The sequence below is a fragment of the Carya illinoinensis genome, chromosome 7, assembly GCF_018687715.1.
Source record: "Carya illinoinensis cultivar Pawnee chromosome 7, C.illinoinensisPawnee_v1, whole genome shotgun sequence".
Lineage (NCBI taxonomy): Eukaryota > Viridiplantae > Streptophyta > Magnoliopsida > Fagales > Juglandaceae > Carya > Carya illinoinensis.
In genome coordinates, this window is record NC_056758.1 from 5,491,849 (window position 1) to 5,519,376 (window position 27,528).

General features: G+C 38.9%; 1 protein-coding gene across 7 annotated transcripts; it reads left to right on the forward strand.

Moving 5' to 3' along the window:
• The first annotated feature begins 24 nt into the window (after positions 1–24).
• On the forward strand, positions 25–27,009 carry LOC122316556 (tRNA-dihydrouridine(20) synthase [NAD(P)+]-like). Of its 7 annotated transcripts, none has more exons than XM_043133174.1 (11): positions 26–187; positions 416–521; positions 12,559–12,697; positions 13,053–13,161; positions 13,277–13,413; positions 14,670–14,806; positions 15,966–16,072; positions 25,220–25,347; positions 26,075–26,201; positions 26,563–26,607; positions 26,713–27,009. In XM_043133174.1, the coding sequence occupies exons 1-9, from the start codon at positions 143–145 to the stop codon at positions 26,145–26,147; spliced, it is 981 nt and encodes a 326-aa protein (XP_042989108.1). In that variant the 5' UTR covers positions 26–142; the 3' UTR covers positions 26,148–26,201; positions 26,563–26,607; positions 26,713–27,009. The 7 variants fall into 7 exon arrangements, with proteins under 7 accessions (XP_042989111.1, XP_042989108.1, XP_042989107.1 ...); XM_043133173.1 differs by having other exon boundaries at positions 26,075–26,197; XM_043133172.1 differs by lacking the exon at positions 26,563–26,607 and having other exon boundaries at positions 26,669–27,009.
• The last annotated feature ends 519 nt before the right edge of the window (positions 27,010–27,528 follow it).

The window sequence follows — 27,528 nt, forward strand, 5'->3', positions numbered from 1 at the left end:
ATTGGGCTGGGTATCCTAACTCCAGCCCACTGTTTCCCCCGACAATCTTGATCAGCTAGCAGTGGTAATTTCCATGCTGGACACGGACTCCTCCAAACTGGTCAAACCCGGGTCTTCGATCTGAGCTGCCCGCTCGACGAAGATGGAGTACGAGAACAAGCTCGTCCTCGCTCCCATGGTTCGCGTTGTGAGTTTCCAAACTCCTGGAGTTTTACTTTGTCGAAGCTTTTGTTCAAATCAATTTCTTCATTTATTGCCTTCATCATGGTTTTACGTTCCTCTAAATGGATATATTGTTCACAATTACTCTTTGTCCGGTTACGGAGAAAACCGAGGAAACAGTTAGAGAAAGAAAATCTTGGTGTTCCGATTATAAATGAGGAACTTATTGGGTTTGGTGGGATTTTTTTCCTAGGGAACGCTACCGTTCAGACTACTAGCCGCTCAGTATGGTGCTGATATCACATACGGGGAAGAGATTATTGACCATAAATTAGTCAAATGCGAGCGAAGAGTGAATGGTACGGCACTATTCGTACAGTTAATATATTCGTGGCTTTGGTTTCAAGTAATCCTGATCCTGCTGCCGCAAAATATCGCTGTTAAACAATACAAGCTTTGTTTCTGGTTGTTTGCTTTGACTGATTTTGTTCTACTTCATTCCTTTGATTGTAGTTTTGTGATTGGACTCGTACCATTAGAAGTAAAATTCATAATTTGCGGATGTTTGATAGTGTAAGTTCAATAGTTTTGTGGTTCAAATTTATCGCTTTTATATTTTAGGGCAGATATAAGGACAGATGATCTGTAAAGAGCTAAGAATCATTTGTTTGTTATTTGAGCCGAAGTGTCTTCCTTTTTTTTCCAAGTATGTGTCATTGAGATGATTAGGCTCCTTCTTTACTGCAGCTTACTCTGTGTCTGGTTCTCCTTTATTTTTTTGATAAGTAAATAATTTTATTGAATAAATAGGCATAGCCCGAGTACACAAGATGATATACAAAGGTACACCCTATCCATGTTGAAGCAATAGAGACAAGAAAGTCATGAAAGTTGAGGCCATTAAAATCTACAGCTATGCCCATGTATAAAGTTCTAGCAAATAAGTTCTTAATTCCTCTATTGTGCACTTCTTGTCTTCGAACATCTGTTCATTGTGTTCCTGCCATAGGCACCACAAAATACATATCGGGACCATCTTCCACATAGCTTTGATTTGTTGAATGCCTCTCAAATTTGTCCAGCTTGCCAATAGTGCAGCCACTGTAGCGGTTATAACCCAAGCTACCTCTAATCTACTGAACACTTCATTCCATAACACTCTAACTGTCTCGCAGTGCAGTAATAGATGATCCACCATCTCCTTAGCTTTCTTACACATGCAACACCAATCCACTATAATCACCCTACGTTTCCTCAAGTTATTTTTTTTTAAGATCTTACCCAGGAAAGCTGTCCATGTGAAAAAATGCCACTTTAAGAGGCGCCTTTATGTCGCCAAATCCTTCTCCATGGAAACTGATTATTCGGCAAGTGTGTGAGGGACTTATAGAAAGAGCGAATCGAGAATTTACCTTTACCTACCGACATCCACCACAACACATCAGCTCGTTGGTTGCTCGGTTTTATGGAATATAGTAGGCTAAAAAATATCCTCAAAGTTGCCCACTTCTCAGTCTTGGGCTGCCCTACTGAAATTGATGTTCCATTGGACTTATCCCCCTAATAACACCATGAGATCAGCCACTGAAGCTTCTTTTTCACATGCCACCCGGAACATAGAAGGAAATATTTCCTTTAGAGCACTATTTCCACACCATATGTTGCTCCAGAACTTAATCCTAGTGCCCTCACCTTGAACAAATCTTGTATGTCGAGTAAAGACCCCCCATCCTCGTCTAAGACTCTGATGTGCTTCCAAACTCCCACTTCATGAGCCCCACCCACCTCTTGAGTACACCAACCCCCCACAAACCTTCGTATTTGCACTCAATCACCGACTTCCATAGTGCTTCTAGTTCCATATTATATTTCCACAACTATTTTCCAAGTAACGCCTGATTAAAAACCCTCATTTTTCTAATACCCAACCCACTAGAGGAGATTGGAGATCATACCTTGTCCTAACTGACTAGATGAAATTTGAATTCATAACCCAATCCACTCCACAAGAAATCACGCTGAAGTTTTTCAATTCGGGACGCCACAGTTGCAGGAATAGGGAATACAAATAGGAAGTAAGTAGGCAGATTAGACAACATGCTCTTAATTAAGGTAATCCTGCCACCCTTCGACAAATACAGTCTCTTTCAACCTGTCAATCTCCGCTTTATCTTCTCAATCACCATGTCCCATATTGGAATAGCTCTTGCGGCAACCCCCAACTGGAGGCCAAGGTATTCCATGAGGAGAGAGGCAACCTTACATCCCAACATGCTAGCCAGCTGCCTTATGTTGTTAACACTTCCAACTGGCACCATTTCTGATTTTTCAAAATTCACTTTTAAATTGGACGCTGCTTCAAAACAGAGTAGGAGGGCCTTCAGTGCCCGAACCTGGTTTTGATTTGCCTCACAAAAGATTAGTATATCATTTGCAAACAACAAATGAGAAATGTTAATAGTACCCTTATTGGGGCCAGCAATCTTTTTTTTTTGATAAGTAAACGGTAGTATTAATAATAAAAGGCATAGCCCAAGTACACAAGAAGGTATACAAGAGGCAAGACCTATCTAAGTGGCTATAGAAGTCATTAGAAACTCGTGTACATTTAGGCTATTAAAGTCTATAGCTAGAGACCATAGAAATAAAGTGCTGAAAAATAAGATACAAAGCTCCTCAGATGTCCTCTCCTTATCTTCAAAAGTTCGTTCATTTCGCTCTTGCCAAATGCACCACATAATGCAGATAGGTACCATCTTCCACACAGCTTTGATATGTAAGTCTCCCCCCGGCATCGCCCAACTGGCTAATAGTTCAACAACTGACTTCGGCATCACCCAATTCAACCCTACTCGACGGAATACTTCACACCACAATGCTCTTGCTGTCTCACAGTGTAGCAGAAGATGATTCACTGACTCACCAGCTTTCTTACACATACAGCACCAATCCGTAATGATTACCCGCCGCTTCCGCAGATTATCGGTAGTCAGGATCTTACCCAGGGCTGCTGTCCAGATGAAGAAAAGTGTTTTGGGTGGCGCCTTATTCCTCCACAATCTTCTCCATGGAAACGGAACATTCGGTATATCTGTAAGGGCCTTATAATAAGAGCGAACCGAGAAAATACCCTTACCCGTATGTTTCCACCACAGCTTATCTTCATGCAATCCATTCGGCTTCATAGAGTACACTAGGTTGAAAAAATCTGCGAAACTGTTTACTTCCCAATCATGTGCTGCTCTATAGAAAGTGACGTTCCAGTGTACTTGATCCCCTGAGCGAATCAAAAGATCCGCGACCGAGGCTTCTTGATCGCACGCCATTTGATATACAAAAGGAAAAGCATCCTTCAGTGCCTCCTCCCCACACCAAATGTCCCTCCAAAATCTTATACGTGTGCCCTCCCCCACCAAAAGTTTAGTATGGTTGGCAAATAGCCTCCATCCTCTTCTTATTTGCTTCCAGACCCCCACTCCATACGGCCCATTTCCTTCTCTACTACACCATCCCCCCCATAGGCTGCCATATTTACTATGGACTACTGTTTTCCATAATGCTTCTGGTTCCATATTATATCTCCAGAACCATTTCCCTAGGAGTGCCTGATTGAACTTTCTCAAGTTCTTTATCCCCAAACCACCTGAAGAAATTGGTCTGCAAACCGTATCCCAGTTGATTAAGTGAAACTTGAATTCATCCCCCAAACCACTCCAGAGGAAATCCCGATACAATTTTTCAATCCGTGCCGCCACAGACGCTGGAATTGTAAAAAGAGACAGGAAGTAAGTGGGTAAGTTAGAAAGAGTACTCTTTATCAGGGTCACTCGGCCTCCTTTCGATAAATACAGTCTCTTCCATCCAGCCAATCTTCTCTCTATTTTCTCGATAACTGTATCCCATATAGCTATGGCACGTGAAGCCGCCCCCAGCGGTAGACCCAGATATGACATAGGAAGAGTGGCTACCTTACACCCCAAAGTGTTAGCCAACTGTCGAGATCTACTAACATTCCCAACTGGTACTAGTTCTGATTTATCAAAATTTACTCTCAAGCCTGATGCTACTTCAAAGCATAACAATACCGCTTTTAGAGTTCTAAGTTGTTCTAAAAACTTAGAACAAAGTGAAGCCATTAATAACTAGTGTCGAAATCATTCTGCTAAGTGCTTCCATGACAAGGACAAAGTGAAGAGGAGACAACGGGTCCCTTGTCTTAGGCCTTGCGTGCTGCTAAAATAACTGTCTGGACTGATGTTTATCAAAACTGAAAATTGCGCCGTTGATGTACACCATCTGATCCACGACTGCCATCTCTCCCCAAATCCGCACCTCCTTATTACGTATAGTAAGAACTCTTAGTTAACATGGTCATAGGCCTTCTCCATATCCAACTTGCAAAGGATCCCTGTATTGCTAGCTTTTAATCTATCCAGACATTCATTGGCGATAAGAACTGCATTTAGGATTTGTCTACCCCACCTATCAAAAAAAAAAAAAAAAAAAGGATTTGTCTACCCCTTACAAATGCATTTTGGGGTTTTGTAACAATCTTCCCCAAAACCTCCCCTAGGCGATTTTCAAGTACCTTGGAGATTATTTTGTATACCCCATTTACTAGGCTAATGGGTTGAAACTCCTTTACCTTCGTTGCCCCAACATTCTTAGGCATCAATGCAATAAAAATAGGAGACTTATCTCAAATTTTCCAGCCGAGAACAGTTCCTGGAACACCTGCATTAGCTCCTCCTCCGCTAGTTCCCAGCATGTTTGAAAGAAGCCCATAGAAAAACCATCCAGACCTTGTGCCTTGTCTTTTACCATTCTCCTCACCACTTTATGCACCAATGTCTCCTCAAAAGACCTCTCTAACCAAGAAACATCATGCTGCTCAATAGACTCAAAACCGAGGCCATCAAGCGTTGGCCGCCACTCCTCTAGTTATGTAAGCAAATGTTCAAAAAAATCAACAACATGTTCATGAATCACCTGGCCCTCCTTCTTTTAATACCATAAATGATAAAATAATAAGCTTTCAATGGTTAGACGTAAGAGAAACTGAGTTTATTTGCATATTAAGGATGATTTATTACTTTTTTAGTTTCTGTGCTTTTCAGTTAAAAGAAACCCTTAGTTTCTGTTTGAACAGTTTTCAATTAGGTAGATCTGATTCAACCAGAAGGATCAAGGCATGTATCAGTATAAAAACCATTAAGATAACACAAAGTAGCATATGCTTCTCCCTTTTTTCTTTTTTCTTTTTCCTTTGTTTTCTCTTTTACTTTTCTTTTAGTGGTTAATCTGAAGTTTATCTAGAAATTACTCATTTTATAGCAGAGCCAAATGTTAATTTTCTCTTATGGGTTTCCAAGTTTGTTTTGTGGCACTGGGCTCATTCAGGTTTTAAATATTGAACCCAGTTTCATTTAGTCAACGTGTTAGCGGACTAGCTGGTTGATTGCAGATCTGGGGTCCTTAGTTGTTTCTTTAAAAAAAACAAAAAGAAAAAACTTGTGATGAGAATCAATTTGCATGTAGAATTTGAGGCACTCATCCACATTGATTTACTGTTGTTTTCATGTTCGCTGAATTTAATGAAGTTCCACATTATTTTATTCATAGGGCTAATGATGGATGTTTTGGTTACCTGTAACATACGAACCTAAAATAGGACTTGAGATTAATTTAGTTAGTATTTATTTATTTATAAATATTATGTTTATTATGTTTATTTATTTCATTTTATTATTTTTTAAATGGGACAACAGACCAGATTAAATAGAGTTTTTAGCTCATAAGGTAGTTTCCCCTTATCTTGGTTCCTCTGTTGTTATCGGATGAGTCTCAATTTAAAAAGATTCATAGATTAGAACCAACACTCAAACTAGACCTTATCTAATCTCCTGAAGACCCACGTAAATAAAAAAATCCTTCCCTCATCCATAAAATCCCACGATACACCCAGATTCATCACACAAAAAGAAAATAAATAAATCTAGTTTACACGGGATGGAGGAGACTCATGCCTAGGCTTAATTTCCTGCACCCTCAGACGACCACCCCCAGGATGCCGGAGAACCACCATTAGCCACAGAAATCGCCAGCCAGCTCATCTCCGATGAACCCACTTCCTTCGGTAAGCCACTGCCGTCGCACTCACTCTCCTCCCTCTCTGCTTATTTTCGGTTTCAGCCTATCTCACTCTTAACTCCTTCCTTTCTCTCACTTTGTCGCACCACCCTAGCCAGAGAAGCCCAGTACGTTACCGGTCAAACCCGGCCACCAAAGTCTTTGTCGTAGCTGGTCCTTTTCTCTCAGTGAGTTGAGTCCTTTTCCGTTCGCATGATGCTGCCCCTTGTGCTATGAATTTCTTCATTCTTCTATCTTCTACCCTCCCGTAATGCCTTTTATTAAGATGAGTTTAATTAGGGGCTGGGTTAAGTTTTATCTGGACTTGCCTTTATTTGGGTGGACTCTATTTATTTCAGAAACTACCATAATAGCATTTGTGGATTAATTTTTATGTGGGTTTGATGGTTATATTGGGCTGGTTGTGCTTTTACAGAATGCTTTTGTAACTTTAAATGGGTTGTTTCTTTATTTGGGGCTGGGCTGAGATTTAAGTCAGGCCAAGTTTTACAACTTAATTTTATAAAAAAGTATTTAGGGGATTTAAAGTAAGTCTTAAACTATATTCTATTGAATATTATGGAACCTATTATTTTAGTCAATTTTCTCATTGGCTGGTCAGATCAGTGTATGTAAATTTATTATGTTATATTTTTAAATATAAAACCAAGGAATATTTTATGAGTTTTAAATAATATTATATATATTAATTTTAGTATAGCTGATTAATTGTTGAATTAATTTATGGCATGATTCTTAGTACTTAGAATGCTATGATGTATTTTCCTAGAAATATTAGTGATGATTAGCATCTCGTATAGGTAACGCGCTACAAGTTGAAAATCAGGAAACAACGCTAAGAGGTAAATAGTACGATCATATATATATGCATGTGTACTGTAAATATTATTGTTATGTATGAAAGTATGATGTGCTTGTGATGACTATTTCCGCTACGCCAAGAGCCAAGTCAATGTTAGATTCCTTTCATGATTTTGGATGACTTATAGCATGATGCTTGTATATATAAATGGATTTATTGCTTGATGGACTAAATATTATTAACATGTCACGTAAGCGGTATGCCATGTAATGTTTACGTTGTATGCAAGTTGTGTATGCCATGAAATGTCCATTTAATAATTTAAGTCAAGTATGCCATGCAATAAAATAACTAGATCATGTATGCCATGTCCATGAAAGTACTTCGATCATGTATGCCATGAAATGTCATAACGTGTTTAAATCATGTTAGATCACTTCATGCCATCCTATGCCATGTACAAAAAATGTCATGTATAAGAATATATCATGTTATGCCATGCCATGTACAAAAATATGCCATGTACAAGATTGTGCCATGAAGTCCAAGAAAGTTCTCATGCATTTAGAAAGATAAACATTTTAAGATAACACGGACACAAGCGTGGTACCACAAGTTAAGTGAAACACAGACTCAAGCGTGTCTCACTCCATGTCATGTAAGTTAAGTAAAACACAGACTCAAGTGTGTTTTACTCCATGTTATGCAAATTAAGTGAAACACGGACCCAAGCATGTTTCACTCCATGTTATGCAAGTTAAGTGAATTCACTCCATGTTATGCAAATTAAGTGAAACACAGAATCAAGCGTGTTTCACTACATGATAAGTTATGGAATGCCACGGATTCAAGCGTGGTTCACCATATGATATATTAAACACAAGATAAACAAGTTATTCATGAATTCACGTTACATGTTTGCCATGATTATGTATTTTTCTACTCATGTTAATGGTGTATAGACATGCTATGTAAATCTGTGACGATATATGCATTATTAAATTAAGTTATGACTATGAGAATCTATGAATGATATATGTTGTTTGAAGAGTCTTTAAAAAAAATTAAGTTTATGCTAAGCTAAATAATATTTTACGGTATGATGTGCTATTTACTGAGTATTCGACTCATTTTATTGTTTTTTGTCTTTCTGTTTTCTTCTATGTCTTATTGTCACAGATGGTGATTATGATGACGCAGAGCTGGACGGCCAGGAGTAGTTCTAGTATAAAGACTTAGAGAGGAATAAGTGTCAATTACACAATGATTAGCTTTCTATTACGTCATTTCAATAACTAGTCTTGTTTAAGACTAGCTTATGCTTTATTTTATTTTCAGTTTCAAGTTCCAAAGACTATTTATGTTCTTTTCAATTAATATTTTCAATAAATGAGGTATTTTAGAATATTGAGTCTCTTTACCTGGCTTTATATTATGTATGTTAGTAATGTCTCTATCCTACGGGAACGAGGGGTTACAATTGGTATCAGAGCCAAGCTTCCATCCTGAGACTTGTGGGTTATGGGCACACCACGCTTCCGCTACGCCAATTGTAACCCCCCGTTCCCATAGGATAGAGACATTACTAACATACATAATATAAAGCCCGGTAAAGAGACTCAATATTCTGAAATACCTCATTTATTGAAAATATTAATTGAAAAGAACATAAATAGTCTTTGGAACTTGAAACTGAAAATAAAGTAAAACATAAGCTAGTCTTAAACAAGACTAGTTATTGAAATGACGTAATAGAAAGCTAATCATTGTGTAATTGACACTTATTCCTCTCTAAGTCTTTATACTAGAACTACTCCTGGCCGTCCAGCTCTGCGTCATCATAATCACCATCTGTGGCAATAAGACATAGAAGAAAACATAAAGACAAACAACAATAAAATGAGTCGAATACTCAGTAAATAGCACATTATACCATAAAATATTATTTAGTTTAGCATAGACTTAATTTTTTTTTTTAAAGACTCTTCAAATAACATATAGCATTCATAGATTCTCATAGTCATAACTTAATTTAATACATGCATATATCGTCACAGATTTACATAGCATGTCTATACACCATTAACATGAGTAGAAAAATACATAATCATGGCAAACATGTAACGTGAATGCATGAATAACTTGTTTATATTGTTTTTAATATATCATATGGTGAACCACCCTTGAGTCCGTGGCACCCCATAACTTATCATGTAGTGAAACACGCTTGAGTCCCTATTTCACTTAACTTGCATAACATGGAGTGAAACACACTTGGGTCCATGTTTCACTTAACTTGCGTGACATGCAGTAAAACACGCTTGAGTCTGTGTTTTACTTAACTTGCATGACATGGAGTGGGACACGCTTGAGTCCGTGTTTCACTTAACTTGTGGTAACCACGCTTGGGTACGTGTTACCTTAAAATGTTTATCTTTCTTAATGCACGAGAACTTTCTTGGACTTCATGGCACATTCTTGTACATGGCATATTTTTGTACATGGCATGGCATAACATGATCTATTCTTATACATGACATTTCTTGTACATGGCGAAGCATGGCATGACGTGATCTAACATGATTTAAACACTTTATGACATTTCATGGCATACATGATCTAAATACTACATGAACATAGCATACATGATCTAAGTACTTACATGGACATGGCATACATGATCGAGTTATTTTATTGCATAGCATACTTGACTTAAATTATTAAATGGACATTTCATGGCATACACGACTTGCATACAACGTGAACATTACATGGCATACCGCTTACGTGACATGTTAATAATATTTAGTCCATCAAGCAACAAATCCATTTATATATACAAGCATCATGCTATAAGTCATCCAAAATCGTGAAAGGAATCTAACCTTGACTTGGCTCTTGGATTAGCGTAAATAGTCATCGCGAGCACATCGTACTTTCATACATAACAATAATATTTACAGTACACATGCATATATATATGATCATACTATTTACCTCTTAGTGCTGTTTCCTAATTTTCAACTTGTAGCGCGTTACCTATACGAGATGCTAGTCGTCACTAATATTTCTAGGAAAATACATCATAGCATTCTAAGTACTAAGAATCATGCCATAAATATAAAACCAAATAAAGAAACAACCCATTTAAAGTTACAAAAACAGTTTCTGTAAAAGCACAACTAGCCCAATATAACCATCAAACCCACATAAAAATTAATCCACAAACACTATTATGGTAGTTTTTGAAATAAATAGAGCCCACCCAAATAAAGACAAGTCCAAATAAAACTTAACCCAGCCCCTAATTAAACTCATCTTAATAAAAGGCATTACGGGAAGGTAGAAGATAGAGGAGTGAAGAAATTCGTAGCACAAGGGGCAGCATCATGCGAACGGAAAAGGACTCAACTCACCGAGAGAAAAGGACCAGTTGTGACGAGGACTGGTGGCTGGGTTTGACCGGTGATGTACTGGGCTTCTTTGGGTAGGGTGGTGCGACAAAGTGAGAGAAAGGAAGGAGTTAGAGTGAGATAGGCTGAAACTGAAAATAAGCAGAGAGGGAGGAGAGTGAGTGCGACGGCAATGGCTTACTGGAGGAAGTGGGTTCGTCGGAGATGAACTGGTCGGCGATTTCTGTGGCTAATGGTGATTCTCCGGCATCCTGGGGGTGGTCGGCTAAGGGTGCAGGAAATTAAGCCTATGCGTGAGTCTCCTCCATCCCGTGTAAACTAGATTTATTTATTTTCTTTTTGTGGGATGAATCTGGGTGTATCGTGGGATTTTATGGATGAGGGAAGGAGTTTTTTATTTACGTGGGTCCTCACGAGATTAGATAAGGTCTGGTTTGAGTGTTGGTTCTTATCTAGGAATCTTTTTAAATTGAGACTCATCCAATAACAACAGAGGAACCAAGATAAGGGGAAACTACCTTATGAGCTAAAAACTCTATTTAATCTGGTCTGTTATCTCATTTAAAAAATAATAAAATAAAATAATACTTATAAATAAATAAATACTAGCTAAATTAATCTCTAAGTCCTATTCTAGGTTCGTATGTTACAATACCTGCTCAATAAGGTGCCAATATTGTAGAAGAGCAGAGTATTGATCAGGGACTAGTCAAGTCGTGGACTCGTGTGTGCAGATTATATGGTAAATTTGTGCTCTATGTTTAAGATCAGTACAAAAATGCTGTGGGCACAACTGATTGTACAGCATAGATGATGTATGTCATAAGCTAGGTGAGGACTAACATAAAGATTTATACAAACTTGCTGGGGAAGGAGAAATGAGGAATTTTTTTTATTGGCACTGGGTTTCCAATAACAAAGTCCAGACTAATCCCAGGGGTGCACAAACCCTCAAAAAGGAATTTTCTGCAATTGCACTTCTAGTAATTCAAGATCAATCCGATGGCCCCTAGAAATTGTTTGCACCCAAGAAGATTTGAATCTTAGATCTGGACGGAGCATACCGCCAACACTACAATTCTAACCACTTGAGCCAACTCCTAGGGGGGTTGAAGTGAGTTTGTTTGTTTTTGTTTCTGTTTTTTTGTTTTTTTTAATTTAATTAAATTTTTTTTTATTAGCACTAGGTATTCGTGAAGAAAGTTTTGACTAATTCTGGGGGTGTACAAACCCTCAGTTAGGAGTGTCTTGCAAGTGCACTTTGGGTACTTTAGTATTATTTTCTTAGGTACGTTAAATAATGCATGTGAGGTGAGGATTTGAAACTTTTTAAAAAGGCACTTTACACATACGTTTATTTGGTCTTACATCCATAACTTCACCTTCCATCCAATTCTTATGGAGGGAGGGAGTATTATTTGAGTTAGAATTCATTAAAGTGAGGGAGGTTTTTCTTCAGAAGAGTGAATAAGAAAATCAGCTTTTTGTATATTTTCTTTGGTAAGCCTAACATAGGGGCTAGGACTTTAGTTTAGAGGTTTTAATTTGCAAATATTTTTTTTTTTTAACTTTTCCTAAAAAAAAATTGCATCATTTTCCACACAAGGGTGAGGTTACATTGGGAGTTCTTTTAAACTTTGGAGATTGCACTTTTGCCCGTGCTGTGTATTAGCGATCTGGTTCAAGGTACCTTGCTTATCAATGGTCTGTGTAAGCAATTTTTTCTCTTTACGTTTTCAATGGGAAAATAATAAATAAAAAAAGTTTTTGTTTTGTTTTTTTTTTCCCCATATTATTATAGCCTCTCTTCTTTTAATTGACGAATTGAATTTAAGGTGATTGGAGTATCTATGCTGTTATTGGTCAACAAAAAGGATAAGTTTTTGACGGCAGTCGTTGAAGGAAATGAGTTTTTTTTTTTTTTTTTTCATAAAAAATGTGAGTACATCGTGGAAGGAAATGATTCATCCTATTTGTTGCATTTTTTTTTTTTGGCTTTGGGAAACTCATATTTATCTCAATCTTGGTCAGAATGTGTTGGGTGTATTGATTTTGTCGAGAGGGGGACAGAGAATGTTGTTTTCCGTACATGCAACCAAGAAAGAAACCGGGTGGTATTTCAGATTGGCACTTCCGATGCTGCGAGAGCTCTCACTGCTGCTCAAATAGTGTAAGTTAATTGTGCCTTGCCTTTCCTTATAATGAGATTAGGATAATTTAACAAGACTAATTACTCACTTCTATGCTTTTGTTTTTATAATTTTGGATAGAAAGTATTACTTGTATGACAAAGAATTTTTGGATAAAAAATTGTCAGATTTTAGGTCCATTTACATGTCTGCTATCTACCCATTTGTTTCTTTAGGTTCTTTATGTTTTACAAAGTACCTCTCCCCACTTTTAGCAGCTTCTCCATATTTTTTCTGGGTCTGTACAATGTATCTGTTGAAAATTCAAGTCTGGATTGGCTTTTACCTTCATTCGCCGCGATGAGTAAACTACTGACACAGCATTCCTTCTTGTAGCTGTAAAGATGTAGCAGCAGTGGATATCAATATGGGTTGCCCTAAGTCATTTTCCATTAGTGGGGGCATGGGTGCTGCACTATTGACTAAACCAGAGCTAATTCATGATGTATGCAATGCTTATCCTCTCAAAATGCTTTATTTCTCTTTCCTGTCTTTTCCCTCCCTTTCCTGTGAGCACTTTTTGTGGTTTTTCCTTGACCCTTGATTATTTTAAAAACCAGATTCTGACGACATTAAGGAGGAACTTGGAGATACCAGTTACATGTAAGATTAGACTTTTAAGATCACCTCAGGATACCGTAGAACTAGCAAGGCGAATTGAGAAAACTGGTGTTTCTGCTCTTGCTGTCCATGGCAGGTAAGTCTTTAATTTTCACTTTTCTCTCTTGTCCTAGATCTCTATAATTTTCAGTAACCCTTCAAGGAGCATCCTAGTAGTTGAAGCACAGGCTTAGGATGATCTGTAAACTTGAACATCCCGAGTATTATTCCCTGCTAGTAGTTCCCCTGGATTACCTGATACATGGTTGTAGCAGATAGGGTTGTGTATTCACGGAATTACTCTCAAGGAGTGGGTCCAAAGGGCCATGCCTCAGGGAGAGGTTCCATGTCTTATAAAAAAAAAAAAAAATGGTAGAAACCCTTGGTTTTTTACTTCATGAAGGCTTTTATTATCATATCAACCTCCGTGGTGCATCTTAACACTTCTATTTTTTCAACAGTACCAGATACTTATCACTAAAAGAAAGTAATAGAGATGATCATATTCCTAATGGTATGTTTAGTTCGAAGGGGGAAGAAAATGGAAGTGAGGGAGGGAGGAAATGGATCCAGTCATCTTTGCCCCACCATTTTGCTTCCTGGAAAAGGGAGAGAAATGATGCACGAGAGCTTCTTGTTTCTTATTTTTCCCCCTTAAGATTTTGGATTTTTGTTCCAGTGGTGTCCACTGGATAGTTCCCTTCTTTCTTATAGTTTGACAGCATGGAAAATCAAAGTACAGAACAGAGGATACAGATAGCCAACATTTTGGTTTAACTAGACAGAATGGGTCTTAACTGTGAATCAGGGAATGAGATGGACTAAGAGTGATCATGGAAGCTAAAAATGCTATGGGAGAAGGCTAGCAGTGGAAAAATAGATGGTGTAGATGGCAGAAATTGTAAGTGTCTTAGGCCAGAGATAGACAAGGAGAGGTTAGTAGAACCCAGTAGTAGGTGACGTAGCAGACCCTCAACCGTTGACTTGTTTACCAAAACTCAAAATGAGGACATACTGAGGCTTCTAAAGTACTTTTGATAATCATGAGTGGTTGAGGAAAAAAGTTTTACTCAATAAAGTGAGGTTGAAGATAAGGCTTTTGAAGTGTCATCAATTGTAAAGGCAATTCTTTGTGGAGCACCAACGTGTTCATATGTATAATGCTAAAGAGAGAAACATCCTGATAAACAAAAACAACAAAAACAAACTGTAGGATTGTAATTGCAATGTCAAGTGGGATTGTGAGTTTGTACCATTCTTTTAGAGTTTGGGACCTCTAGTAAACTTAAATATACAAAATTATCTTATTTGTTTAGTAAAAGAACTTATCTATTCGTGTTCAATTACTTGCAGAAGAGTTGCTGATAGGCCCAGGGATCCAGCTAAGTGGGATGAAATTGCTGATGTTGTAGCAGCCTTATCCATTCCAGTTATAGCAAATGGTGATGTTTTCAAGTATGATGATTTTCAATGCATAAAAGATGCTACAGGTAGTTATGAGATTCTCTAATTTATTGTAAATGATGTTACTTTATACTTATGTGAGGTGATGCCTTTGAGTATGATCAGTTTCAGTGCATCAAAGATGCTACATTTAGTTGAGAGATTCTCAATTTTATTGAAAAGGATGTTACTTGAAACCTAACTGATGCAGTTACAGTTTCTTTTTTTTTTGTAATTAAATATTTCATTAATGATATCTGGTGCTGTTACCATCAGGCATTCAATGGACATATTTCTGATGGATTGGAATTTATCTGAATAGGATCTCAAGAGACTCTGAATCTAATTTGATCCATTGTACATGGTGCAGAGATGCTGTTGTTGCCCTAGTTGGTTTATTTTTCTGTCTTATTTTCATATATCACTTTCTATCTGGAAGTGTAGGGAGGGCTTCTTCATCTTGTCTGAGTTTGGTGTTTGGAGAATGTTGTCTCTGTTCAATCTGAAGCATTGTTCCAATCTTAAGTGAACAGATTCTTAAAGTCAATGGTTAACTCAACCTAGTGTTGCTTTATGTCATCTCATATTAAGTGAGGATATCTGGTCTATTATAATTCCAGCATCTTGAAGCTATAGGAAAGTGTGTGTTATCTTGGCTCTCCTTACACTTATAATCTTCTGTCCCTGATGATGGAATGCATAAAGTCATAGGCACAAGGAAGGTATGTGTTTAGTGGAAATTTATTAGCGAGAGTAGGCATGCATAATAATAGTGAAGGGACAATCACCTGATTTCTGAATTCAATTTATTGTTGTGATTGTGGGCAAGTTTAGAGATTGTGGCCAGTAGGAACCCTGACTTAAATGGAAGAAGGGATATTTTGAGGATGTGGTGGGTTTGCCAGTATACTAAGGTGGAGAGATGCCAATTCGAAGGAAAGGCAGGGATAAAAAGAGCATGTGGTATCATCAAAACCCTTCAGCCTAGAGATTGCAAATATGGGTTGTTGCTATCTGTCTGAGGGATTACTTATCAGGAAAAAAGCTATCTGTTTGAGGAATATTAACTTTTATGGCTTGTATTCTTGGTATCTTTCTTCCCTTGTTATTGATTTTTTTGCCTTTACGTTCATAAATATTTATTGTTTTCTTGGTTATAATATTTATTAATACATACAATTTCTAACTAATACTGGTTTTCTTTAGGTGCTTCATCGGTGATGGTTGCTAGAGGAGCTCTTTGGAATGCTTCAATTTTCTCTCCCCTAGGCAAAGTACCATGGGAAGATGTGAAAAGAGAATATATTAGGAAGGTAAATTTCTCCTTGTGACATTTCTTGTTATACATGAGTGAGTTTAAAAACTTTTGATGAAATTGATAATGTATTGATGATTCCTTTGTATCATTTGTAGAATTGTTTTATCTTTTTGAATGCCTTAACACTCAACTCCTTCTATCTAGCCTTCTCATCTATGAGCTAACTATTTATCCTCAAAATGCTTCTGTTTTCCTGCTTCAACTCTGATTGGTAAAGTAGTTGTAAGATGTACTTTTTTTTAATAGGTAAAGAGATTTTATTGATCCATGTAAATAGGCAAAGCCCGAGTACATAGGGAGTATAAAAGAAAGAGCCTAGTTACAAAACTAAGTGCTACTGATAGTAGCATAAAAGTCATTAAGGCTTGTTCTGTTTAGTACAATAGAAGATGCCTAAAGTAGTAAAATATGAAAGAAAAAAGCCCTGAAACTCTCTGGAGAGGGTTCCATGTTCTCAAAACATCGTCCATTTCTTTCGGTCCATGTGCACCATATTAAACATAGAGGTACCATCTTCCATACAGCTGCAATCTGGCGATTGCCCCTTATCCCTCGCCAACAAGACAATAGATCGATCACTCCTAGGCATAGCCCATGCGATACCAAGCCTCGAGAGAATTTCATCCCACAATACCTTAACTACTTCACAGTGAAGAAGGTGGTCCACAGATTCGCTATTGTGTTTGCACATGTAACACCAATCCATTATGTATGGTCCATGTTTTCTTAATTTGCCTATGGTCAGTATTTTACCATGAGAAGCCAGCCAACCAAAGAACGCAATTTTGAGAGGGCATTGCTCCTCCAAATGCTCTTCCAAGGAAAAGCATTAGGGGATTGAGTCGACAAGGTCTTGTAGTATGAAAACAATTTAGCTTGTTTTCACTTGTCCATAAGGATATTTAGTACTTGTTTTCTTTCCATACCTTTTCTCTTATCGACGATGATAGCACTTACTCAATCTCACCGCTGAGTTTGGGTGGTTAGCGACGGTTTGCACGGTTTTTTTTTTTTTTTTCCTGGGGGCAACACACTTCATGGGTCTCATTCAAGTTTTAGTTATTGACTCTAAGCAATTTACAATTGCGAAAGAGGGGGTCAACTTGGTTATCACAGAAAGGTCTTGGAAGGTGGTGGCTACGGTTACATTGGGACCTGCTTCGATACAATGGCTGGCCAAGGCAATGGATTCATGTTCAAAATTTGAGAAAAGTGATTTCTACACCACAATAAGGGAAGGTAACCGAAGCTTCATTGCCCAGCGGTGCTCAAATGAAAGAGGCCGTTACTTGGCGGTGGTGGAATTTAGTGGTGGAGGGAGGAGGAATTTTATCTGTCCCAGAGGAAGAGGATAATGGATGGAGGAGAATGGGGGAGGCGTTGCGGGAGTCCTTAGTTGTCAACAGAAATTTTCACAGCAATGGAGGAGTGAAGAGGACACATACGGAAGCTCAGCCACAGCCTTGTTCCTACCGGGAAGCACTGATGGTGGTGCAACCCATTGAACATCGGTTTGAAAACAAAGGCAAGAAAGGATACAGTGGTCCGAATACGGGACAACCCTTTGATAGTGAAAGACGTCCAACAATTTGCCAGGGTAGTGGGTGCAGAAATGAAGGTTGCGTGACAAAAGGGGAGACTTTGAGGCTTCTTCTGGAAGCTAAGGCTCAGTTATGTGATTTGCAGGCTCAAGTAGACTTTTTAATAAGGAAAGAAAAGGGGCCGAATGGTTATGGGCCTTCCTTGGGCCCGAATGGGGCATTTGATTTGCATCTAGAAAAACCCACACCGGAACATATGGGTTCCCTCCAACCCAGCCCCATTATAGGCCCGTCCTAGCCCAACCTCACCATATGCCAGTCCCAGCCCAACCTTAATTCTCAGCCTAGCGGGCAGGCTCCCACATGGAGGAGAATCCAAAACAGCGACCCGCTAGCTTCGTCCGGACCTGCTCCAAAGAAGAAATTATCGGTTGCGCTGATACCGACGATGAACCCAACCTAGGTGGAACAGACAATGCCGGCACTCACAATGGAGCAAATTCTGTCATCATGGGATGCCGAACGAGAGGATAGCTGGCATTTTTCTTCGTTTCTCCTTGTTTTTCATGCATAGAACATAACGACAGGGAGCATCGTATTTCGTTCAGGCCAAATGGAGGCTCCCGTGGCTTCGGGCGAGCTCCTTGACACGTTTCTCCCTGATTTCCCCGCATAGAATGTAACGACAGGGGGCATCGAACTTCATTCAGGCCAGATGGAGGCTCCTGTGGCTTCGGGTGAGCTCCTTGACACACAAAGCACGCTGAATATGGGTAAGGAGTCAACGTCACCCCAAGTGGAGGCCCCCTTAGTTCCGGGTGAACATTTGGTTTTTTTTTTTTTTTTCAGAAGGTGGCGACGACAGGAACTTGGAAACTGGGGAGGATAGATCGGAAGGGAGCTCGCAAAATCACACAGACATCGTTATGGTCCCGGATACTCAAATGGTTGCTGCTAAAAAGGATAATAACGTGGACACCATGGCTGAATGAGGAAGAAATAATTTATCTGGGGATGATAATGAGGTTGGTGACAGGAACCCTTACCCTTTGAATTGCTTATTACCTAGAGATTTTGAGATGTCAGATTGGGTCCTCAGAAGGGTAGAGGATATACAACATGTTGTGGGAATAAAGTGTGTGGGTTACGAAGAACAATTCATGGCGCTTCTCACGGCAATAGAGGTGGGTCATGCGCATACGAAAAAAATGGCTCCAAGAAACAAAGGGAGCTCAAGAGACTTGACTGGTATTTGAACGAGGGGAGTTCAAGCCGTGATAGAATCAAAGGGAAGGGTAATGCTGATTTGTTATGAAGCCAAAAATTTTATCATGGAACGTTCGGGGTTTAATGAGATCAACAAACGCTTACGCACAAAAAATTTACTTCGAGAATGGAGGGCGGATGTCGTTTGTTCACAAGTAACTAAATTGAAATTGGTGAACAGAAAATTAGTGAGAAGTGTGTGGCATTGTCTGTATGTAGACTGAATTTATTTAGCCTCGAATGGGGCCTCAGGTGGAATTCTTGTGATGTGGGATAAGAGGGTGATGGACAAAATGGAGGAGTTTGTAGGGGAATTTTCAGTGGTTGTATCCTTTAATTTGGCGGAAGACAATTTTATGTGGGCATTTGCAGGTATATATGGGCCCAATGCTGAAAACATTAGAAAACATTTATGGGAGGAAATAGCTGGAATTTGGAGCTAGTGGGACCTCCCTTGGTGCATAGGCGGTGACTTTAACATCACAAGATTCTCTAGTGAAAGATCGGGAGTTAGTCGCCTAAGCCCAACCATGACTGAGTTCTCAGATTGTAGTTTTGACTTGAATTTGGTGGACCTCTCACTTGTGGGTGGCCCTTTCACCTGGTCCAACAACCAGACGTACTCTTGGCTAGACAGATTCCTAATTTCGCCGGATTGTGAATGTCATTACCCGGAGGTATCTCAAAAGAGATTACCATCTCTATGTTCGGATCACTTTCCCATTTTACTGGATGGAGGTGGTATTCAAGGTGGTCGGCGTTCTTTTAGGTTTGAAAACATGTGGCTTAAAAGTGAAGGCTTTGTGGACAAAGTAAGACATTGGTGGTCTTCTTATCAGTTTCATGACACTCCTCCTTTTATTCTTGCAGGTAAATTAAAAACTCTAAAGAACGATTTAAAGCTTTGGAATTCTCAAAGTTTTGGAGATGTGGGAGAACAAAAGCAAACCATGACTGAGGAGATTCAGAATTTTGATAGAATCACCGAAGACAGAGTCCTCACCCTAGAGGAACTATCACGTAAGACAGATCTGGTTTCAGAATTAGAAAGAATATTATCTTTAGAAGAGATCTCTTGGCGTCAGAAGTCAAGAGCCCTTTGGTTAAAAGAGGGGGATCGAAGCACGAAATTTTTCCATAGCGTGGCCAACTCACATAGGAGAAATAATACCATTGAGATGTTGAAAATCAATGGTAGAGACTGCACAGAGGCTCCAGTGATCAGGGACCATGTGGTGAGTTTTTTGAAAAATTTTTTTCAGAACGAGAGGGATGGAGGCCAACAGTGGATGGGCTTGACTTTGATTCTATTGAACCACAATTAGCATCATGGTTAGAAAGAGCCTTTGAAGAAGATGAAGTACATGATGTGATTAGGAAAATGGAGAAAGATAAAGCGCTAGGACCAGATGGTTTTTCGATGGGGTTTTTTCAAACGTGTTGGGAGGTTGTGAAAGAAGACATCATGAATGTGTTTCAAGAATTTTTCCATGCTGGGAAATTCAAGAAAAGCCTGAATGCTACTTTTATCGCTCTTATTCCGAAGAAATCTGGAGCCTCGGCCCATTAGCCTTATCAACGGAATCTACAAAATTCTGGCAAAGGTGTTGGCTAACAGACTAGGGAAGGTTTTAGGAAAAATTATTTCTAAGCCTCAAAATGCTTTTGTAAGGGGTCGTCAAATTCTGGATTCCATGTTAATAGCCCATGAATGTTTGGATAGTAGACTAAAATCTGGTATTGCAGGGATTATTTGCAAACTAAACATGGAAAAAGCTTACGACCATATAAACTGGAACTTTCTCCTATATCTATTGTAGAGATGTGGCTTTGGGGAGAAATGGCGCATGTGGATCAGATGGTGTATCTCAACGGCAAAATTTTCAGTCCTTATTAATGGCAGCCCGGAGGGTTTCTTTGACAGCTCTTGAGGTTTTTTAAGACAGGGAGATCCTTTGTCCACACTCCTCTTTGTTATCATCATGGAGGCCCTAAGTAGGATGTTAACTGCTCTGGTCGCCAATGGTTTTGTGGCTGGTTTCTCAGTGGGTGACTCGAATAGGGGCTTTATTTCTATCTCTCACTTGCTTTTTGCAGACGACACTAATTTTTTGCGAAGCAGATAAAGAACAACTTAGGGCATTAAAGGCCCTTCTTCTATGCTTTGAAGTAGCGTCGGGTTTAAGGGTGAATTTTGATAAATCAAAATTAGTGCCAGTCGGTAGAATCAGTATTAATCAGCAATTGGGTAACACTTTGGGCTGTAAGGTTGGTTCTCTCCCTATGACTTATTTGGGGCTACCGTTGGGGGCTACTTCATGATCCCTACAAATCCGGGATTCAGTTATTGAGAAAGTGGAAAAAAGACTAGCAGGGTGGAATAGACTATACTTGTCAAAAGGAGGTCGTGTGACTCTTATCCAAAGTACTCTCTCTAATCTACCAACTTATTTCTTGTCTTTATTCTCAATCCCAACCTCTGTGGCTTCACGCATTGAAAAACTTTACCGGGATTTCTTATGGAGTGGGATGGGGAACGAATTCAAATTCCACTTAGTTAAGTGGGACAAGGTATGCAAACCACTCTCATAAGGTGGATTGGGAATAAAGAACTTGAAGATGTTTAACCGAGCACTTCTTGGTAAATGGCTTTGGAGATACAATATGGAATTGGAAGCATTATGGAAATTAGTTGTTGACCGCAGACATGGGAGAATATGGGGTGGTTGGTGTACTAGAAATGGGAATGCTCCCTATGGGGTGGGGATTTGGAAACACATCAGACGTGAATGGGGAGTGTTTGCTAACTGCACTAGATTCTTGGTGGGGGAAGGGACTGGTATAAAATTTTGGAGGGACATTTGGTGTGGGGAGATGGTGCTGAAGGATGCTTTTCCTACCGTGTTCCGTGTGGCATGTGAGCCAAAAGCTTTGGTGGTGGATTTTCTGGTTCTTTTAGGGGATCAAGTCCAATGGAATGTCACCTTTAGTAGAGCACCTCAAGATTGAGAAGTAGATAGATAGTTTTGAGGCTTTTTTCAGCTTAGTGTATTCCACGAAGTTGAATGGTATGCGAGAAGATAAGTTGTGGTGGACACTTGCGAGTAAGGGGAACTTCTCGGTTCGCTCATTCTATCAATCCCTTATAACCACACCAAATAGTCAGTTCCCTTGGAAAAGATTGTGGAGGAATAAGGCACCTCCCAAAGCACTTTTTTTTGTCTGGCCAGCGACCCTGGATAAGATTTTGACGATAAGTGATTGAGTTATTGGCCAGTTGGAGGATGCCGGGTGGATTACCACAGATCAAAGCCGTGTGGAAAATGGTTTCAATATGTGTTATGTGGTGCATATGGCGAGAGCGTAATGAGCAGATTTTTGAAGACAAGGAGAGGACACTAGTGGAGCTTCGCTCTTTTTTTTTTTCACTTCTATAGTCCTTTGGGCCATTGCTGTAGACTTTAATGACCAAAATATGCACGATTTTCTTTTGTCTTCTTTAGCAACTTAGATAGGTTTTATCTCTTATATAACTTCTTGTTTTACTTGGGCTATGCCTATTCGTATTAATACTATCGTTTACCTATATATATAAAAATAAAAAAGTTAAAAAAAAAAAAATTCTTGTTACCAGTGCCTGTCCAGCATAACCTATCCTCCTCTCCTACCCTTTGTTTCAACGCATATAACACTCTATAGAATTCAGTGATGTCTCCCACCTCCCTATCCTGAACAGTTCTAGTGAACCTCACAGACCAATGAATGACATCCGTATTACTGCACATATTATCAGCTACCGAGGAGCCCTGATCAGACGCTATAAAGAGAGGGGAAAGGGTTTTTCAGGACGACATCCCCACACCAATTGTCGTGCCAAAACCTGATTCGCGTGCCCCTTCCCACCACAAATCTGCAGTTATCGAGAAAATCATCCCAAACATTCCAGATAAGTTTCCAAACTCCCACTCCATAAGCCCCTCTTTACTTCCTTTGTGCACCAACCTCCCCAGACACTCCCATATTTGACCTCTAAGATCTTCCTCCATAGAGTGTCTCCTTCAAGATGATAACGCCATAACCATTTTCCAAGGAGAGCCTTGTTGAAAGTTCTCAATTTTCTAAAGCCCAATCCTTCACAAAACAAGGGGGTGCATACTTTATCCCATTTGATCAAATGGAATTTCTTTGCATCCTCTAACCCTTCCCATAAGAAATCACGGAAAATTTTCTCTAATCTATTCGCCACCCTTTTAGGCATAGGGAATAAAGAAAGGAAGAATGTTGGAAGATTAGATAACGTACTCTTAATAAGTATGATTCTCCCCTCTTAGACAAGTAAATTCTCTTTCACCTTGCTAGTTTGCCTTCAATTTTCTCAACGATCCCTTCCCACGTTATCTTAGATTTATGAGGGGCCCCCAAGGGGAGTCCAAGATACTTCATAGGCAATGATGATATCTTGCAGACATATTGCCCAATATGTCAACCACCTCACATAAGTTATTGACCAATCCAACGGGAACTACTTCCGACTTGGATAAGTTAACTTTAAGGCCGGATACAACTTCAAAGCAGAGTAGAAGTGCTCTTAAGGAGCGAAACTGATCCAGATCCGGGTCACAAAAGATCAAAGTATCGTTGGCGAAAAGCAGATGGGGAGACTGTCAAGCTTTCCTGCGAAGAACCGCTCACTGAGAAACCTAAGATGAAACCCCCATCGACCGCCCCTTCCAGCATTCTGCTTAGCACATCCATGACTAGAATAAATAGGAGTGGGGAGAGAGGATCCCCTTGCCTCAATCCTCGAGAACTGTTGAAGAAGCCTTCAGAAGTGTTATTGACCAAGATTGAGAATCTGACTGTTGTGATACAATGCTTTATCCACTGGCACCATCTTTCTCCAAAGCCGTACCGACCAAGGATATACAACAAGAAATCTCTGTTCGCATGATCAAATGTCTTTTCCATATCCAATTTACACAAGATGCCTGGAATGCCAGATTTGACTCTGCTCTCCAGGCATTCATTGGCGATAAAAACCGAGTCTAAAATTTGCCTTCCTTTCACATTAGCATTTTGGGACTTCAAGATGATCTTCCCCATGAGTTCGCTCAACTGCTTTGCTAAAACTTTGGATATGATCTTGTAAACCCCACTTATCAAGCTTATGGGACGGAAATCAGTCACTTCCACCGACCTCGCCCTTTTTGGAATAAGAGTGATGAATGAGATATTAAGACTCTTCTCGAATTTCATAAAAGCATGAAATTCAATAAAAACCTTCATTAGATCCTCTTTAACAATGTCCCAACAAGCGTGGAAAAAGCCATTGGAAAGCCATATGGCCCTGGGGCTTGATCTTTGTTCATACCTTTTTCACACAAAGCACCTCGTCTTCGTCAAAAGGCCTCTCCAACCAAGCCGCACTTGTGTGGTCAATGGAGTCAAAGACTAGCCCGTCTACCTTGGGCCTCCAAAGGTACTGCTCTGTCAAAAGTTTATCATAAAAGTGAACAATGTAATCCTTAATAGCATCTCTACCCAATAAGCTCCTCGTGAAGAACCTCTATGGCATTGTTTATTCGATGAGAGTTGGCAACTCTATGAAAAAACTTTGTACTTCCATCCCCTTCCTTCAACCAAAGGACTTGTGATTTTTGCCGCTAGGAGATCTCCTCCTTAAGAGTAATTTTCTCCAGCTCAACGCCAACAGTCAATTTTCCTTGCCCTATCATCATCCGACAATACCCTTTCCACCTCTTTCTCATCAAGGAGAGATTGGCCTATTAATTTCAAATCCAACGGTTTTGACCATCCCTCCAATAATTGGATTGCCTGATCCAAATGGTTTTAGATCTATCCTAAAGTAAGACTCAGATTGGGTTGCCTGAGACGTCTTACTTTTAGATCTATCTTTCCTTTATGTTGTAAGGACTGGAATAAGGAACAACATAAATCTGAGTCTCTGTCTCACTAACACGTTAGTTCACATCAGGAGAGATAACATCATAAGTGCATGGTTGAGTCACTAATCTATTGAAATAGCCTGATCCTACACCAGATTAAGAGAGAGCTTACCCTTATCTGGAACAACCCTGAATAGGTTATGATATATATATATTGATAATTTCTTTGTGTCATAAGTAGAGTTTCTCTGTTTTTTTAAGAGATTTGAAGAGAAATTTATTTCTTGTAAGGATGCTTACTTTGTAGTATATTCATTCTTAACTTAGTCTATGTTTATCGAAGTCATAATGGCCATGCAGAATAGAATTGCATTCTAGTAGGTCATGTTGAAGTTTGGGTGGGCTAACTGGTTCTCCACGTGATTTCAGAGCATCTTTTGGGATAATGACGTTAAAAGCACAAAGCACACGTTGAAGGAAATGATTATGCATTATTCTTCGCTTGAACTCCCAGAGGGAAAAGCTGTGATCAAATCAGAATCCTTGGCAGATTTAGCGTAAGTTCAATATGTTAAGCACTCAACAAAAATACTTTCATTTTATTTGATGGGCACATATTCCATTGTCCAGGATTACTTTCAGCAGAAGTACCCAAGGGTTTGTGATAATCAATGGATTTAGAATATCCATCGAGCACCTTTGCCTTTTTGTTTTTTCATGTATATAATTTAAAACTCAGGTGGTGAAGAAGTGCTCTTTGGCTTAGTTGATGGAACCAAACAATATATCATGTTTGTAGGTTTTCAATTCCATTTTGAATGGAATTTACAATTCTTGCGGTGAGGAAATGCTCTTTGGCTGAGTTGACGGAGCCTTGCCAATATATGAAGTTTGTTGGCTTTAAAATTTAAATTCATTGGAATCTGATGTAACTCGAATGTTGATATTATAGTTTTTATACACTTTTTCTTGACTTCAACCCAATTTTTAGTACCTCACCTTGATATTTGTTTAGATGCCACAACTGTAAGATATGTGCTTTGTATGGTTGCAAAGTAATATGACGACCATTAACAAGTAAGGATCAAATAAAGCATGAATAGATCAGAAGATATGCTGCATAAGCATATGAAAATCCCAACAAATTGAGATAGTGTGAAAGGGCCAAGACATATAAGAACATATAATATCTCAAAAATCTAGTTCTTCAATTAACTTAGTGCATTGCATTTGTTCTATTTGATCTTTATATGGGAGCTGATGTTGTTTTCTTTGATCCTTCAGGAAACTTTATGGGGTGGCGAGCTACTATCAGTTTGTCAATGAAAATAGATTCTTGGTCAATGGGATTAGATGAATTTTTGTGGTTTTTTTCAGGAGTTTTGTCTGTCAACAAAATGAAGACAAGTACGTGAGTATGACATTTTTTTCCATTATATCTAGACATCCTTATCTAGATCATACCCACTGAAGTTACCTAGGCATATTTCTTCTAGTTTATTTTATCTAGGTAAAATTGGAACTCAACAAATAAGGGCCACGACCCCAAAAATGACAAATTGAGTCTCTTGTTCTAAATTTCTAATGCAATATTAGCTGGAGTAAGCCAATCAACTTAACCCCAAAACACCGGTAATATAGTTACATGTGATCGGATTGGAACATATGTTTCCTCCTTAGTTTAGATATTTTTTTCATGAACATGTTTGTTATTTTGAAATTGTAGCATTCACTTATCCATTCACTTTTGAATGTTTGGAATTTTTCTTCAGTACCTCGAACCCATTTCATTTATGCTAGAAGTCCATCATTTCTTGGTATGGTTCGTTACTTCGGCACCTTTCTGTATTTAAGAGAAGAAGACGTGTTCTTATGCAGATAATCATGCACTATTCTTTGAAAAGTACCTCTCCTGTGTTCAGGACTGAAGCAGGAAAACAATGCTCTGCTTCAATTAACCAAAGCTGATGGGGGTCTAATACCAGGGTCCCGCAGCCAAACATGGGTTGTTGCCTGTGGGGGGCATCTACTTCTATATTCTTCAAAAGTTGGTGGGCATCTACAACGAAGATTTTGCTTAAATTTTTATCCTTGATATTCAAGGATGTTGGGGACGTTAGGGTTATACCATATTGAAGCAATTAAGGGCTTTGTAGCTTGAGATAAAGATCTAATATCAGTGTATCACGTTTATGGAAAGTAAAATATATGTTTATATATGTGTGTGATTACGCGATTGAAGTGTTTGGACTGCTGGGAAAGTTAACAGCTCGGCAAACTCCCCCGACCACAAGTTATTCAAATGGGCAACTTCACTCGATGGACGTCGTGCCATTGTATGATAAGATGAGAGTACCGCTCCATACATAATTTCAAACTATCTAATCATTTGAGAAGTGCTAGGTTTATGAAGAGGTTTTACGAAACTAAATTTACAAACTGATTTGACTTTATGTAATATATTATTTCTATTTTACAATAAAAAAATTTTACAATTAGGGGCACCATATCAAGCATGTATGTAAAATTGTTCTTAGAATTTTCTTTACAAACCTGGCATTTTTTAAATAATCTTCCCCATCCATTCCCATTTATTTTTTAGGAAAATTTGGATGAAAATCTCCGTTATTTGATCATATTTGAGATTTAGTCATTATGCAATTTTTGAATTAGTACTTGTCTTTAGGGCTCCAAAACCTATACTAGAAGAGGAAGTGAAACTAAATTTCGTCTTATCG